This window comes from Aplysia californica, unplaced genomic scaffold (genome assembly GCF_000002075.1).
Source record: "Aplysia californica isolate F4 #8 unplaced genomic scaffold, AplCal3.0 scaffold00537, whole genome shotgun sequence".
Taxonomy (NCBI): Eukaryota; Metazoa; Mollusca; class Gastropoda; order Aplysiida; family Aplysiidae; genus Aplysia; species Aplysia californica.
This window is the reverse complement of record NW_004797807.1, coordinates 64,828-80,513: the sequence shown is the minus strand read 5'-3', so window position 1 is coordinate 80,513 and position 15,686 is coordinate 64,828. Positions and strand designations below refer to the sequence as shown.

At 38.9% G+C, this 15,686-nt stretch overlaps 1 protein-coding gene and 1 pseudogene across 1 annotated transcript in view; both read left to right on the top strand.

The window, feature by feature from the left end:
• LOC101860596 (sialate O-acetylesterase) overlaps positions 1–15,088 on the top strand; it is a 15,825-nt gene extending 737 nt beyond the window's left edge. Inside the window, exons 2-10 of the mRNA XM_005106491.3 lie at positions 272–429; positions 774–995; positions 2,728–2,866; positions 4,813–5,020; positions 9,231–9,370; positions 10,778–10,914; positions 12,152–12,312; positions 13,221–13,407; positions 14,489–15,088. Coding sequence (XP_005106548.2) covers positions 272–429; positions 774–995; positions 2,728–2,866; positions 4,813–5,020; positions 9,231–9,370; positions 10,778–10,914; positions 12,152–12,312; positions 13,221–13,407; positions 14,489–14,773 — 1,637 coding nt within the window. The 3' untranslated portion in view covers positions 14,774–15,088. The remainder of the gene's footprint in view (positions 1–271; positions 430–773; positions 996–2,727; positions 2,867–4,812; positions 5,021–9,230; positions 9,371–10,777; positions 10,915–12,151; positions 12,313–13,220; positions 13,408–14,488) is intronic.
• Positions 10,669–10,777, top strand: LOC118478396 (annotated as a pseudogene).
• Positions 15,089–15,686: the final 598 nt, after the last annotated feature.

Sequence of the window (15,686 nt, the reverse complement as noted above, 5' to 3'; positions counted from 1 at the left end):
GAGGTAAAATTAGCGAGAAAATGGCCGCCAAAGTTTGGTGTCTTACATAGCTTGAGGGATCTTGGAAACAAATAATTTACATTTTAGTGCCCTTTATCAACTTTTTTTCCATTGAAATCTTCACTGAAATGTGTTTTTCAATAGATATATTATAAGGTGTTGAGCCAAAAAAAAAACTTGGAAAAAAAACAATTTGCTTTTATTTCATTATTTTGACGAACGCCTGATTTCACCACGCTCCCCTACTTAATATTATTCCCTATGTACCCAGAGTCTGTTGACCCACAAGATGAACCCGCCCAGAGAGCCGCCGGTGTCACTTTCGCCTTTGCCAAACACTTCCAGGACAACATGGTGTTACAGAGAGCCCCAGAGCGGGCCAACATCTACGGCTTTTCTCCCGACATCGGAAAGAAAATCATCGCACAAGTAATGAGCAAATCTTTCTTTTTCTAATTTTTTGTTTGTTATAAGTTTTTTTTATTAATTCTTTATATAAAGAAATTTATAGCAGGTAGAGAAAAGCTTGTCATTTTTATGAAATGAGCCATGTATTATTTTTTTAATTCTATATTGATTGTGACGTAGTTTGTTAAAGATTTGTCATTCCCTTAATTAATATTTTTTAACGCTAAGAAAAAGATCAGAAAAAAAGCCAGGAAGACTTAAGACATGTTTTAGTCATTTTTAAGCGCATTAGTTTACCTAACATGCACAAGAGTTTGCTAAAGAAACAAAAAACTGTTCCAATTTCTGCGTTTTCTGCCCTACAGATGAACACCCCATCGAAGCAGTACGACTACACGACGGTGGTCACAGCGGGCTCTACAGCTGGCGTCGGTGTATGGAAGATAACTCTTGATCCTCTCAATGCCGGCGTCACTGTCACCATCAAAGTTGTATCTGACCGCGGCACCTTGAATCTGAAAAATGTCATTTTTGGTGACGTGTGGATCTGTAGTGGCCAATCCAACATGGCGTTTAATGTATTTATGGTAAACAGTTGTCTAATTAACTTATATTTGTGAAGCGTGCTGGCAAAATGAGTTACTTCTCGGATTCAATCCATGGAAATAGATACATCACGCTTGTAGGTGAAATATTTAAAATTTGAGAGTAATAAAAGGCAAGTTGTACTTAATTAAAGATTATGCCATCATAAAGAAACCTACAAATTTGACCCCAGTGTTGACTTTTAGCCAATATCTCCATTTGTGGATTGCGAGAAGTAACTCATTTTGTCAGTAAGCCTCACAATTTGTTGTTGTTTTTACGCAAATGAATCTTTGAACTAAATGCGGAAACTGTTCACCTTCTCTTGACAGTCTTGTGAGTGGCTGGTTTTATCCATGGGACTGAAATGTCTGGCAGTGAGGTCTTGCTACTTTTTTATTTTCACTTTTTTTTAATTTACCATTCCGCTACCTTAGAATTACAAATTTCTGTCTGACATATTTGGCCGTTTTGAGTTACTTAGACCATGAGGTCTGAAATCAAATAATCTATCAGCTTTGTCAAAATCGAAAGATTATTCAGAGTCGTTATCAAGATATTTAAAGATTGCATTCAGAAAAGCTTAACCATATTATGGAACTCAAAATTCTTAATGCCAAATCTCTCAAAGTATAGGTACTGAGCAATAAATAGAACTTTGTACTTCTGCTGCAGCGATTTGTGTTTGGGCGGCAAGCTGTTAGCTCAGTTGATGTCATGACGGGCTATAAAGTGAATGACAGAGCTATGAATTTCCAAATGGGCATTCTTAAATGGTATTTGTTTAAGAAGGTTTCAGGGCTTTCTCTCATTTTTTGGCTCTTTCCCATTGAAGAAACGCATCAAATTTAGTTTCTGCTTTTGGAAATAACCTTACAGTGACTGAAATAGACATGCCACTCTTATCAATGCAGTCACCTTGCTTTTTCTCATGACATTGTCAATGCACTGCTCTCTAATGTTTGTCGTAAAAGTGGATTTTTATCAAGTTACCATCATGAGGAGATGTGCCTATTTTTTATATATATATATTTTTTTAGTGGATGTTTGTTATTCTTCTCGATTGTTTAGGTGTGTGCATTGCATATTTTATTTTAAAGCAAATTGAACATCTCATTAATATGATGATGGGCAGCATAAGTGAAATGTATTATTGTTACAGTTACAGTGCAGACTCTCTATAACGACATCGCCGGGACCAGAAAAATGTCGTTATAGACAGTTGTCGTTATAGACAGTTGTCGTTATAGACAGTTGTCGTTATAGACAGTTGTCGTTATAGACAGTTGTCGTTATAGACAGTTGTCGTTATAGAGAACCAACCAAAAATATGTGAGGCGGGCTGACAAAATGAGTTACTTCTCGCGATCCACAAATGGATATATTGGCCAAAATTCGACACTAGGGTCAAATATGTAGATTTTCTATTGATGCCATATTCTCTAAGTATAACATGTCTTTTATTATTCCATATATATAAATTATTGTAAAAATTTTCACCTATCAGCATAATCTATCTATTCAGGGCTCGAATCATGAGAAGTAACTCATTTTGTCAGCACACTTCACATATAACTAATGATATATAAAAAGGAAAAAAATCGGGACGTAGGCACCATGTCACTATACAGAGGATGTTGTTATTATATTGAAAGTCGTCATAGAGAGGCTGCACTGTAATTTATTATTGATTGAAACATTAAAAACAAAAAAACAAAAAAATCATGTTTGCAGATGTCTGATGCGGCAGCGCAGACGGCTGACGCTCACAACTACCCTAACATACGCCTGATGACTGTGTCGACGAGAAACTCCACCTTCCCCCTGGACGATCTGGTAGCGATTGATCAAGCCTGGACGTCTCCAAACAGTGGTTTGTTCCTTGACAAGTTGTATAAAAATGTTTGAGTGTAATAGCTCCAAACAGTGGTTTGTTCCTTGAAAAGTTCTGGAAAAATGTTTGAGTGTAATAGCTCCAAACAGTGGTGTGTTCCTTGAAAAGTTCTAGAAAAATGTTTGAGTGTAATAGCTCCAAACAGTGGTCTGTTCCTTGACAAGTTCTGGGAAAAGGTTTGAGTGTAATAGCTCTAAACAGGGGTTTTTTCCTTGACAAGTTTTCAAAGAATACGTGTGAGGCAGCGTGGTGAGATCAGGCGCTCGTCAAAATAATGAAAGTGAAAAAACTGGCATTTTTTTCTGGCTGCAGGTTTGGGAATTTTTACAGAATTTTATTTGGTTTTTGTTTTGTTTTAGGCTCAGCACCTTTCGGAGATGGACGTTAAACTCGGAGGTCCTGCTTTTTAAAAACGACCTAAAGTGTTGATAGGTGTGTTAAACCTATACTATTTTTTAGAAAGTCAGTGCAATGGTTACTATGCCACCAGAGAACTCCGTTTTCTGGACGGTGTAGCAATTCTTACGGTCATAACACAACTGAATTGAGATTTTTGGAATTAAACGAGGTGGAGTCGTCTGGTGTATGAGGTAAAATTTGCGAGAAAATGCCCCTAAAGTTTGGTGACTTCCTAAGCTGAATTTACATCTTGTGCCTTCGATTAACATTTTCCAGTAAAATCCAAGTAGGAATGTGTTTTTAAATAGGCACAAAATGTGTTGAGCTAAAATCTTTTTGAAATAATAAATTCGATAAAAATTGCCCAATACCTTTGTCTTCGATATCATTATTTTGATGAGTGCCTGATTTTACCATGAAGCCACAGATTTTTGTCCTGAACTATTTATGGGGAAATATTATATGTGAGGCAGCGTGGTGGACTCAGGCTCTCGTCAAAATAATCAAAATGAAGAAACTTGCTTTTTTCCGCAGGTTTGTGAATTTTTATCAAATTTTTGTTTTTAGGCAGAACACTTTGCATGCCCATTAAAGAACTCATTTCTGTGTGGATTGTTCTGAAAAACGTTGATTAAAGACTCAGAAAATGTAAATTTTCTGTTACCACGGACTCTTAAGCTAAGAAAATAACTAACCTTTGGCGGCCATTTTCTCCCTAATTTTACCTCTGAAAACAGGTGACCCCCACCTCCTTCTTTAGTAAATATCTCGACTTGTATTCAAGATAAATGGATATTTTTTTCGCCCAAATAAAGATAAGTGAACAAGCTTTAAGATTACACCAATAACTCTACATGCCCAAAAAGTTGACGAGAGCCTGATTCCACCACGCTGCCTCACAGTTTACGTCAATACTGCAAATAAACTAATGCTCAACAAAAGTTTCAAGGTCTCTATATCTGTAAGATTTTATTTTACAACCATCACCATTACTATCACTACCATCGTCATCATCATCATCATCATCATCATCATCATCATCATCATCATCATCATCATCATCATCATCAGCATCATCATCATCATCATCATCATCAACATCGTCATCATCATCATCATCATCATCATCATCATCATCATCATCATCATCATCATCATCATCATCATCATCATCATCATCATTAACATCATCATCATCTTTCTTATTTCTTACATAGCTGCTATTATAAGATGAAGTGGGCAAACCTGATAAATGCTTTCTTTTTTCCCTAAAAGTCTCTTGTTTTTTGGATAGTGCAAAAAAATACTTTTCATTCATAGTCTTAACAAAAATGGGTTGGAATTTTTTTGTGTGAAAATGTTCTTTCTATCCACATGACACCATTTTCGAGTTGCATTTAGCCTCAACTGCTCATGAATTTTGGGGTTATTTGGAGGCTTTGGGGTTGTTGTTGTTTTTTCTGTGAGAGGTGATTTGGGCCCAAACTACTCACTAAGGTGGAGGGGATCTTTTTTTCCATGTACAGGCGCCATGGGTCGCTGGGCCTGGGACTATTTCTCTGCTGTGTGCTGGGTGTTTGGCAAGCAAGTGCACAGGGCCACGGGGGTTCCTGTTGGTCTGATCGCCTCAGACTGGGGCGGCACGCCGCTAAACGCTTGGTCTTCCCCCGAGTCTCTCCACAAATGTAGAGCAGCTAAAGCCACAAGCAGGAGGACAGTGGGAGATGCTGAGATGTATGTATAGAAATAGCACTTTTCTTAAAGGCACTTTACACGAATTTTCTTCACTTCACCCAGGTGGGAATGGGTACACGGTCATAGACAGCGAAAGATCTTGTCAGGATGTTAGTGTTTTAGCGCCTGCTTGCACTGTATGCTTCCCAGGAAGTTGAGGTTGTTTCAGAATGCTCTCAGGTCTGCTGGAGTAATAGTATAGATTGTGAAGCGCATAGAGCTTGCTGTTGAGCGAGGATTTGCGCTATGCAAATGCTATCTATTTTCTATTATTATTATTAGTATATTCGAAATTGTCCTAGACGGCCACACAGTGACGAGGAGAAAAGTGGTTGCTGTGGACAAGTTGACGTGTAACACAGTGTCATGATAATATCTGTAACTCCTTATCTACAGCAAGCCAATCCCAGCGGCTCGTGGTCTGAACCACTGAGCCAGTGAACTACAGGCAGCGGCTTGGGCTCATTCCTTTACGACGACTTCGCCGTCAAACTACTACCTTTTACCTGGAGTTAATTCATTAGATGAAGAACCATCAAAATAGGTTCACTTGTTTTTTATTTAATTTAATTACCAATTTAGTGACTTATGGGTTACTTATAGATTTCATACCAAAAGAGAGCCACAGCACAGTGGGTCACCCCTCCCCCCCCCCCCCTTTCTTCCCCCTGAGATAAAGAGTTTTTAAAAATATCATTATGATGGGAAGTGGAAAGTGGTTGTTTGTCGTTTGTACGGGTAATTGTCTGTGACAGGTAGCATTTAGAGCAGGTTCGATAGTATTTCTATAAGGGGGGTGGGTGGAAGAGGGGGGAGAGAGATAAGGAAATGATTTCCCACGTTCAGTGGAAGAAGATATGGGGATATGTGGGTTGTTTTAATAATTTGTAACTTCTTGTTTGTAAAATGCACCAAAATACAGTAGAATATGTTTTAAAAGCCCCATGTGTAAGACAATCACCTGTACAAAAGGCCAATTCTCATTTCCTCATTTGCGGTTTTTTAATGTTTCAATGGCACCGTATAAGACGCCCATCTGTCTAAAATGGCTACTTTTCTCCTCAACAATTGATTGGCATTCTTAGACAATTTCGACAGGATTCTGGAAAAGTAGCAGGAGAAGAGGATCAGGTGTGGATCCTTGGCCCTCTATAAAAATCAGGAGTCAAAATGTTCTATAATATAAATAGAACTTTAACAGTACTGTGGCTGTGAGCTGGAATTTGTGTCCTCTTTTGTCATCTATGTTATCAGAAGGCAGGGGTTTTTAGGGTGCTTAAAAATTTTCATGGAGGATATTATCTTACCTGCCCTGGGCGACACAAACAACACCTGATGACTGGCAACGAGCTGTCATTGTACCTATTTGGAAAAAGAAAGGTAACAAAAGTTACTGGAACCTACAGATGAGTATCCCTTCTTAGCCCTGTGGGCAAAATGTTTGCCAAGATACTGGGAATGAGAATGAGACAAATTGTAGAGATTCAACTCAGTGAATACAGTTTGGCTTCCGAAAAGGCGGGGGCTGAACTGACGCTGTCTTTGCATTAAGACGGTTGTGTGAGACTGCCTTTGGACATAATAAAGACCTCAGTATCGTCTTCGTGGATCAAGAAAAGGCGTTTGACCAGGTTGATAGATGTCAACTTTGGGAAGTCTTAGAGGAATATGGTGTAAGAGGACAATTGCTGGAGAACATCATGGCATTTTATATAAACAGCCTGTGTGCCGTAAGATCAACAGAAGGACTGTTGGACTGGTTCCCCATCAGGTCTTGGGTAAGGCAAGGGTGTGTTCTCTCTCCGCTTCTCTTCATCACTTACATGGATAAGATCACGAAAGCAGCAAATGACAACATCACTGAACTGAACGAACTTCTATTTGCCGATGACCAGACTATATTAAATACAGACTAAAAGGAATTTCAAAAACACCACAAAATTAAAGTGAGGAATGTAAATATCTGAACATGAAAAATCTCCATCTCAAAAACAAAAGTTACGAAGATCTGCAGAAACCCAGGGAAACTCAACATTCTTATTGATAGAACACAGCTCCAACAAGTAGAGGAATTTAAATATTTGGGAAGCATCTCACACAAGATGGGCGTATGGACAAAGAAATAGGAACAAGAACTATGAAGGCAAATGCAGTGACCTGCCAGCTAGCACCCCTGCTCAGTCACAAGAACATCTCAACCGAAATGAAATCCCAGCTCACCAATAGCATCTTCATATCAACTTTAACATACCAGTGCCAAACATGGTCTCTAAACAAGGCACGAGAAAGAAAAATCGATGCATGCAAAATGAGGTGTCTCCGCAAAACCATCAACATCACCAGAAGAGCCCGCTTAAGAAACGAAACATGGGTCTACAAACTGGAATACCACTAGTAATAAAATTCACAGAGCGTCACGGAGTCAAATGGTTCGGACATGTAACCAGAAAGCCCCTCGCGGCTAGAGCTTACAACACCCGAGAATCCGTCTTCAAATCAAGAGGAAGACCAAGAAAGACATGGCTGGATGGGGTTAAAAGGGTCCTGGAACAACATAACATATATATCACAGACGCTACACGCCTAGCACAGGGCCGAAACTTGCACCTCCCCTCTCCATCCTAAGGATACCAGAGGAAGGAAAGAGTTAAAAAAGGAAAAGTAAAATTTGAAATTTTCCACAAACGAGTTAAACAGAAAGAGCATAGAAAATATCGATTTGAGAAATCTAATGAGATCAAGTGATCTTTGCGTTCGGGACTTATTGGAGCAAAGGAAGATAGGACCAACGTTAACATTACTTAAGCGCAATCCCACATCATCAATCATAACCACCATTATTTCTAAAATCATCACCGCTCTCAGATCAATGACTTACATCTATAATCTTTGAATTTCTATCAGTAACAGTTACTTGTCATACTAAGTATGTACGTAATTCACTTTTAGACACTATCATACGTACTTTTTTCTGCTAATCAGAAGAAGTTAACCTCCTAAAAGTGTGCAAGGGATTTTTTTTAAGTGAGCTGTGCCTAGTAGGAGACGGTGAAAATCATGAGAAGCAAAAAATATAATAAAGTTGTTCCAACTCTCGACTCTCCAGCTGTTTGCATCTTCCTATTTAAATCATAACATATTTACAGTACAGCACAGATAGCTCGAATTCGTCGGGACCGACCTCAGTAGTTCAAGGGATCCGTGGTTCGAGGGATACGTGAATAGTGTTATGGCATCGGTGTGTCAGAGATTCAAGGGCAGCAACACAGATTGCTACTTTAGGGACAAAACTATAGATCGATTACCTCCCTTCACATCTCTGCGAGCCATGCATTTTTTGACAATTTATAGCTCAAGTCAAAATAGTAGGTCTACTATGCGTACAGAAAGTTTTGGCGCAGAGATTACCAGGACATAGACATAAGTACGGTGCGGAAATTTACTTAAGAGACGCACATCGTACAAATCAAAGAGGATAAAGTTGTACTGTTTAAGAAAGAAATGTTAATAATAGTAATAACAATGATGATAATGATAACGATGATGATAATAATAATAATAATAATAATAATAATAATAATAATAATAATAATAATAATAATAATAATGTTAATAATAATGATAATAATAATGATAATAACAATAATAATAGTAGTAATACTAATAATAATAATAATACAATACATACATATAGTAGTAGTAGTAGTAGTAGTAGTAGTAGTAGTAGTAGTAGTAGTAGTAGTAGTAGTAGTAGTAGTAGTAGTAGTAGTAGTAGTAGTAGTAGTAGTAGTAGTAGTAGTAGCAGTAGTAGTAGTAGTATCCTTATTATTGTTATTATTCTTTTTATTTTTATTATTATTATTATTATTATTATTATTATTATTATTATTATTATTATTATTATTATTACTATTATCATCATCTGTCGTGTTCTTTTGATATATCTTCACTAATTTTATCTCAGAAACAAGGCTTCCCCCACCTCCTTCAATTTCAAATATTTCAACTTCTATTAAAGATAGATGGGTACTTTTTTCCACCAAAATCAAGACAAATAATCAAGCTTTAAGATAATAACATTAACTCCATATGTCAAAAAAATTGACGAGTGCCTGATTCCTCGGCGTCGTGACATTTTGTTATTATCATTGTTATCAACTGTTATGTTGTTTTGATGGATGTTATCTTTTTTCTACCTGTTTGTACCCAGCAGTCTGCCTGTATCAGACAGCCCCAACTCCCCTCCTCAAGCGCGGGATTTTTACGTCCCGAGAGACGACTCCGTCCTGTGGAACTCCATGATCTACCCGCTCCTGGGGATGACCTTGCGCGGCGCCATTTGGTACCAAGGTCAGGGTCTGTTGTAGAACCTCCTCTGTGGTCTTTGTGATGGACACAGATTTTAAAGCGCCATCACCCCCCCCCCCCCCCCCGATCCGCCCAGGGCAGTGCTACTGACTGAAGTTGTCAAGTTGTCTTTAGGCCATTCCCAAAGGGGGGATATTAACATGTTTTTATGCACATTAGATTTATTGTAAATGGACTGATTTATCAATGTCATGCTCATACTGTGCCGGAACAACATAGGAGTAATAATAATTGCTGCTTTTTTCCCCCTCATCCTTACTGTCGTGTTTCTTTTTTCCTCAACTTCTTTTGTATGTGTGTCACTCTTTTGTTAACTACTGTTCCCAGGGTGCCTTGATAGTCGAAACAGACTTTGTACTGTTGAGGTTAGAGAGGTGAGCAGAGTAAGCCTGATTCCCCATTTTGACTTCTCTGTTGACATCCACCCCTTGGCGCTCATATGACCTTACGCAGTTGCGAGCGCCGTAAAATCTTACTAAAGCAAACGAATAGAATTTACTGATTACTCATTTAGTTGTTTATGTTAGTCCTCTGGTGCCTTTTGATGATGATGATGATGATGATGAAGACGAATTGGGATGGGCTGGGCTTTTCGGAACTTTGTTTGAAAGTGGGGCAGATTCCTTTTCAAATTTATAGTTGTGAAGATTTTTTCATATTCCCTGATCCTGGGGTAGGGAGGATCGAGTACTTAGTATTTCCAGATAAGGATGACAAACTTTGGAGATCCTATGTGAACGTTGTGAACGTTAAAGGTCCCTTTGCAATTGTAAAATCAAAATGTATAGACCCTTCGCCAAAATTCAAAATTAATTCCAACCCAAAACTGATGCCATACTGTAGATAGCACGAATGTTTAAAGTACCTTCAAAAACGGTACATGGCTGTCTGTCAGGCAAGAGATGATTCTTCATTCTATTCTGACAAAACAGCCATATAGATTTTTAAAAAGCAACACTGCACTGTGAGATTAAGATCTTACAGTCAAAAGCCCTTGAGCCCTAGCAGAGAGACACCGAAAAAGAAAAAGAAGAAAAAGAAGAAGTAGAAGAGGAGAGGGAAGACGGAGAAAAAAGCAGGATCAGCAACAGAAGAAGATAAAGAAGAAGAAAAAAAGAAGAAGATAGGCCAAGCTAGAGAATTATCTTACATTGTGTGAACCTTGGAACTGAAGAATCATTAGAAAATCGTAACCCTGCTGTTTGTCTTTTTAACAACTACCACGCCAACCTAAAAGACAGTCTACAGTTATAATTATAACTGTGTGGGTACCTTCTCAGTAGGCTTCTCGGCCTTTTGGCTAAGACCAAAGTGTAGTATCTGTTCCCCCAAGTGGATGGATTACCGTCCATAGTATTTTTTGTTTTTTGTTTTTCCTCTGTACCTCAGGTGAAACTGATGCAGACGGTGGCACCAAGATGAACATCTACAACTGCACCTTCCCTGGCATGATCGCCGACTGGCGGGAAAAGTTCAGTCAAGTGTCTCAGCAAACCAACCCTCAGTTCCCCTTTGGCTTTGTGCAGGTGATGTGTGTAGCAATTTGACTAAAATAAGGCACTTGTCTCATTCTGACAGCACAACGTTGGGCTGAAGGGCACGCGCTCAACGACCATTAGACAATAAAACATTACTGTGACGGCTTCCTATGGCCTCACATTATAAAAAAAAATATTAACTCAAGAAGAGAGACAACAACACAACTGCTCTCTTTGCCTGCCTGCCGGTAACTGAACTTTATTTTCTTTAGATCACACTGAAATCCCGTGAGCATATTGGAAACGAGGCGAATGTGTGACGTACCAAGAAGGGGGACACAACCGTGACAATAAAGTATCCTTCTTTCAACACTCGCAACACAGTTCATTCCCATTTTCACACCAGACAATCATTATAATTACGGTTTTACATTACAGATCTGTTCAGCCTGTACAAGAGGGTTAAAACAGTAATAATCTAGTTGCTTTTGTTCTAAAGTAAAGTACTGGTAAAAATAACTATAACATTTGTATTGCTCTCATTATTTTCCAGTCGGCAGAAATCTCTACGTGCTTTACAATCTAAACTACATGTATTACCCCATAAGACCTTAGAACACTCAGATTTATTCTCGGCTTCTCGGGAAGCAACCGTTACTTAAAAGTTGGGGAGAAATGCAACGTTGATAAACTTGTGGTTTTGCCCAATATGTGGAAAAGGCTGAGTGTGACAAGCAACTCATTTTGTCACACTGCTTCACTTTTATTAGACCACAAAGAAGCGTTTAACAATTACTTAGCAGTCTAAGAAGTGGACAAAAAGAAAAAGGAAATCTTCAAGAATGAGAAAAGAAAAAGAAAATTAGGGCTCATACTGTTTAAATTGAAGTGTTTGACTTTCACGGCATATGAATTCAGTGAATTTAAACTTTTATTATTCCAATGCGAATATGAACTATATTCCCGTAATGCATCTTGAACATGAATGATCACAATGTAGTCAGAAATGCATAAAGAAGGAAAGCAACAATAATAATGATGATCATAATGTTGAATAATAATGATGAAGATAAGTAGAAAAAGAAGAAGACGAAATTAAATAATATAGAGAAGAAAGGAAAAGAAAGGGAGGAAGAAGAAATTGAGCGCGTAAACTAACACTTGATTTCTAATGATGTACCCTGTGAGAACTTTGAGTTACGACAATGCTGGTAAATCTCTGATGAAATGCTAATTATAATAGTGACAGTCGTGTGGGTTTTTTGTTTCTCCTTTGTTGTTTCAGCTGGCGCCCAACGCCCCACAACCTCCGTACATCACCGTGGGGTTCCCAGACATCCGCTGGCATCAGACAGCTGACTACGGCTACGTGCCCAATCCCAAGATGCCCAACGTGTTCATGGCCGTGGCACTGGATCTGCCTGGGTTTAACTCTACCTACGGCGCGTAAGTTCCTCACAAGTTCTATTTAGTGAGTATAACTTGAGCTGTTAGGGCCATCTCACTTGACTGAAAACTCTCTAATCTGCTTTTTTTTATTACAGTGCAGCTTATCATACGACATCGTAGGGACCAGAAAAAAAATGTCGTTATAGAATAGAGCTGTCGTAATAGAGAGGCAACCAAAAATATTACTAATGATATATAAATGTAAAACATCGGGACCTGAGTACCATGTCGCTATATAGGGAATGTCGCTATATCGAATGTCGTTATAGATCTAGAGAGGCTGCACTGTATTTACAGATCAACAAGACTTACAGTTATCTCTGCCAGAAAACTCCCGGTGTTTAAGTTGGGGGAAAGGGGGGGGGGGGCTGGTTTATAAACATTCATTTTCTTGAAACTGCTCAAGATCAAGATTTGTGAATGATTACTATTACTTCTCTTTGCAACACTACAAATATTCAACTTCAACCCCCTAAAGGATGAAACAAAGCACAACCCATTGCTTCTGTAATGTCTCTCCTACTTTCACAAGGTATAATTGCACCTGTGTAAGTTTCTGTGATTGTGTGGGTGAGTGCGTGTGTGTGTGTGGGGGGGGTGATATGTTGATAGGTGTAAGTATGTGTGTGTATGTATACCATGCCGCAGCAAATTTGTACAGTGCAGCCTCTCTATAACGATCTTTGATATAATGATATCCTCTGTATAGCGACATGGTTGCCTCTCTATAACGACAACTCTCTATAACGACACTTTTTTCTGGTCCCCACGATGTCGTTATAGAGAGGCTTCACTGTATTTGTTACGATCTACGATAAATTGTTATTCTCGTACATTCAAGAATTTTTGTCTCTCCCTCAACTGAAAAAAATGACCATTCGTCTTTGCTTTCTCTCTGTGTTCAGGATACACCCACAGGACAAAGCAGACGTGGGCGCCCGCCTGGCCCTAAGTGGACTGTCCGTGGCTTACAATCAGAAAACTGTCTATCAGGGCCCGTTCCCTCGGTCCGGCGCGCCTTCTTCCTCCGGCTATGTGCTAGACTACGGCTCTACCTGGAAACTTGTCGTGCGCAGTCAGGACGTATTTGAGGTGAGAGTGAGAGTTAGAGGGTGTGTGTGTGTGTGTGTGTGTATGTGTATGTGTGTGTGTGTGTGTCGGTGTGTGTGTGTGTGTGTGTGTGTGTGTGTGTGTGTGTGTGTGTGTGTGTGTGTGTGTGTGTGTGTGTGTGTGTGTGTGTGTGTGTGTGTGTGTGTGTGTGTGTACTGGATGGATTTAGTCTCAACAGACTCAGAATTCATCTGTTGCGCCTAAACCCAACGACCATATCTCACTTCCCACTAATTTATAGGCATAATATTATTATAAAATTGTATTTAACAGTGTTCAGGAATTCGCCTGTCTAAGGCTACCACTTTTCTTCTTGACAATGGCTGGCTGTTTTGGACAATTTTGACTGAGTTTATGTACAGAGCAGCCTCTCTATAACAACTTTCGATAACGACATCCTCTGTATAGCGGCATGGTGTCCAGGTCCCGATTCTTTCCTTAAATATGTCATTGGTACTGTTATTGGTTGCCTCTCTATAACGACAACTCTCTATAGCGACATTTTTTTTCTGGTTCCTACGACGATGTGGTTATAGAGAGGCTGCACTGTATATGTGTGTGTTATTGCTATGTAAACCAATACATTTGTGAGGCAGCGTGGTGGAATCAGGCTCTCGTCAAAATAATCAAAGTGAAAAAACTTGCATTTTTCTGCAGGTTTGTGAATTTTTTTCAGTGTTTTGTTTTTTGGCTCAACACCTTTCATGCCCAATAAAGAGCTCATTTCTGTGTGGATTTTTCTGAAAAACGTTGATTAAAGGCAAAAAAATGTAAATTTTCAGTTACCAGTTAAGCTAAGGAAAAAACTAATCTTTGGCGGCCATTTTCTCACTAATTTTGCCTCTGAAAACAGGTGACCCCACCTCATTCATTCGTAAATATCTCGACCTGTATTCAAGATAAATGGATATTTTTTCCCTCCAAACAAAGACAGGTGAACCAGCTTCAAGATGATGCCAGTAACTCTACATGCCCAAAACTTGACGAGTGTCTGATTCCACCACGCTGCCTCACATTTTCATAATCCCACTGATTTTTTAATAATTTCTCACTTCACCCCCAGTTCTTCTGTGAGCGGAAGGACGGCAGTTATGGGAAATGGGTGGTCACCTCCAGTGTGGCCTCTAACTCCACGAGCATCACTTTGAAATCTGACGTCTGCGGCAACGATGAGAAGATCATGGGGGTACGCTACGCCTGGCGGACTTCACCCTGTACCTTCAAGAAGTGTGCTGTCTATTCCACCGTCAACAGCCTCCCTGCCCCTCCCTTTGTCTTCAAGGCCAATCCGGGAGAGAACGAAGTGAAGTTTTCTGGACCTTTCGGGGACGGTCGTCTGGAGTTCTAACTTCATTCCTAGTATCCTAGCCTAGAGGCCCAAAATATGACGGGTGTCGGAGTTCAAGTGTGATGCGATCATGAAGAAGAAAAAGAAGATTCCTAGAGGTTTAATTTATTGTCAGTATTCTTGAAGGTAATATTTTTGTCATTTCGTTGCCATACCGTTGGCCACAAGAGAGTTTTTACAATATTTTTTAAAATGCTTGTTACTAATGTTACAAATTTCCTGGAATATCACCCTGATAGATACAGAACTTTATTACTATTATGCCCTATACTCCACCAGTTGAAGTCAATTAAATTAATAATTTAAAAATGTAATTTTAAAAAAAACAGAAATAGGGTTTTATATAATATACAAAAAAACCAATGTCTGGGGGTTTTGGGGGGTTTTTTTAGGGGGGTTTTGGGGGGTTTTTTACACTCCTCGTGAAGAGGTGTTTGGAGTTTACAGCATTCTGTATTACATTACCAACCAAGACTTAAAATTTAAAGCGACATTGCGCTGGATCTAGAACTAGTTCTTTTTGGTGGAAAAAAAAAGTAAAATGCAGTCTACAACAGCAACAAGGGCAGCTCAACTATTGATTTGTTCTGTACAGAGAGTTGATTTATGATGCACGTGACCTCAGTTCTATGAGGACTTTTTTTTAGTATTATTCAGGGTCTATAGATTTTTAACAAATTTTTAATTTCTTATTGTTGCTTCTAAGTCTTGCAGATTGCGGACTTTTAGCGCAAAAAAAAAAAGATACATGTATCTGTACAAGGGCAGCACAACTGCTGAGTTGATCTGGCTGAAGCTAAAATGTTGTCTTTGACTACCGGTGAGGGGTAAAAAGAAACAGACATTATTACATGTATTTATGTGTCATTTTATTCCAGTTTTGACATTTACTATCTTGAGATGGATTTCATGT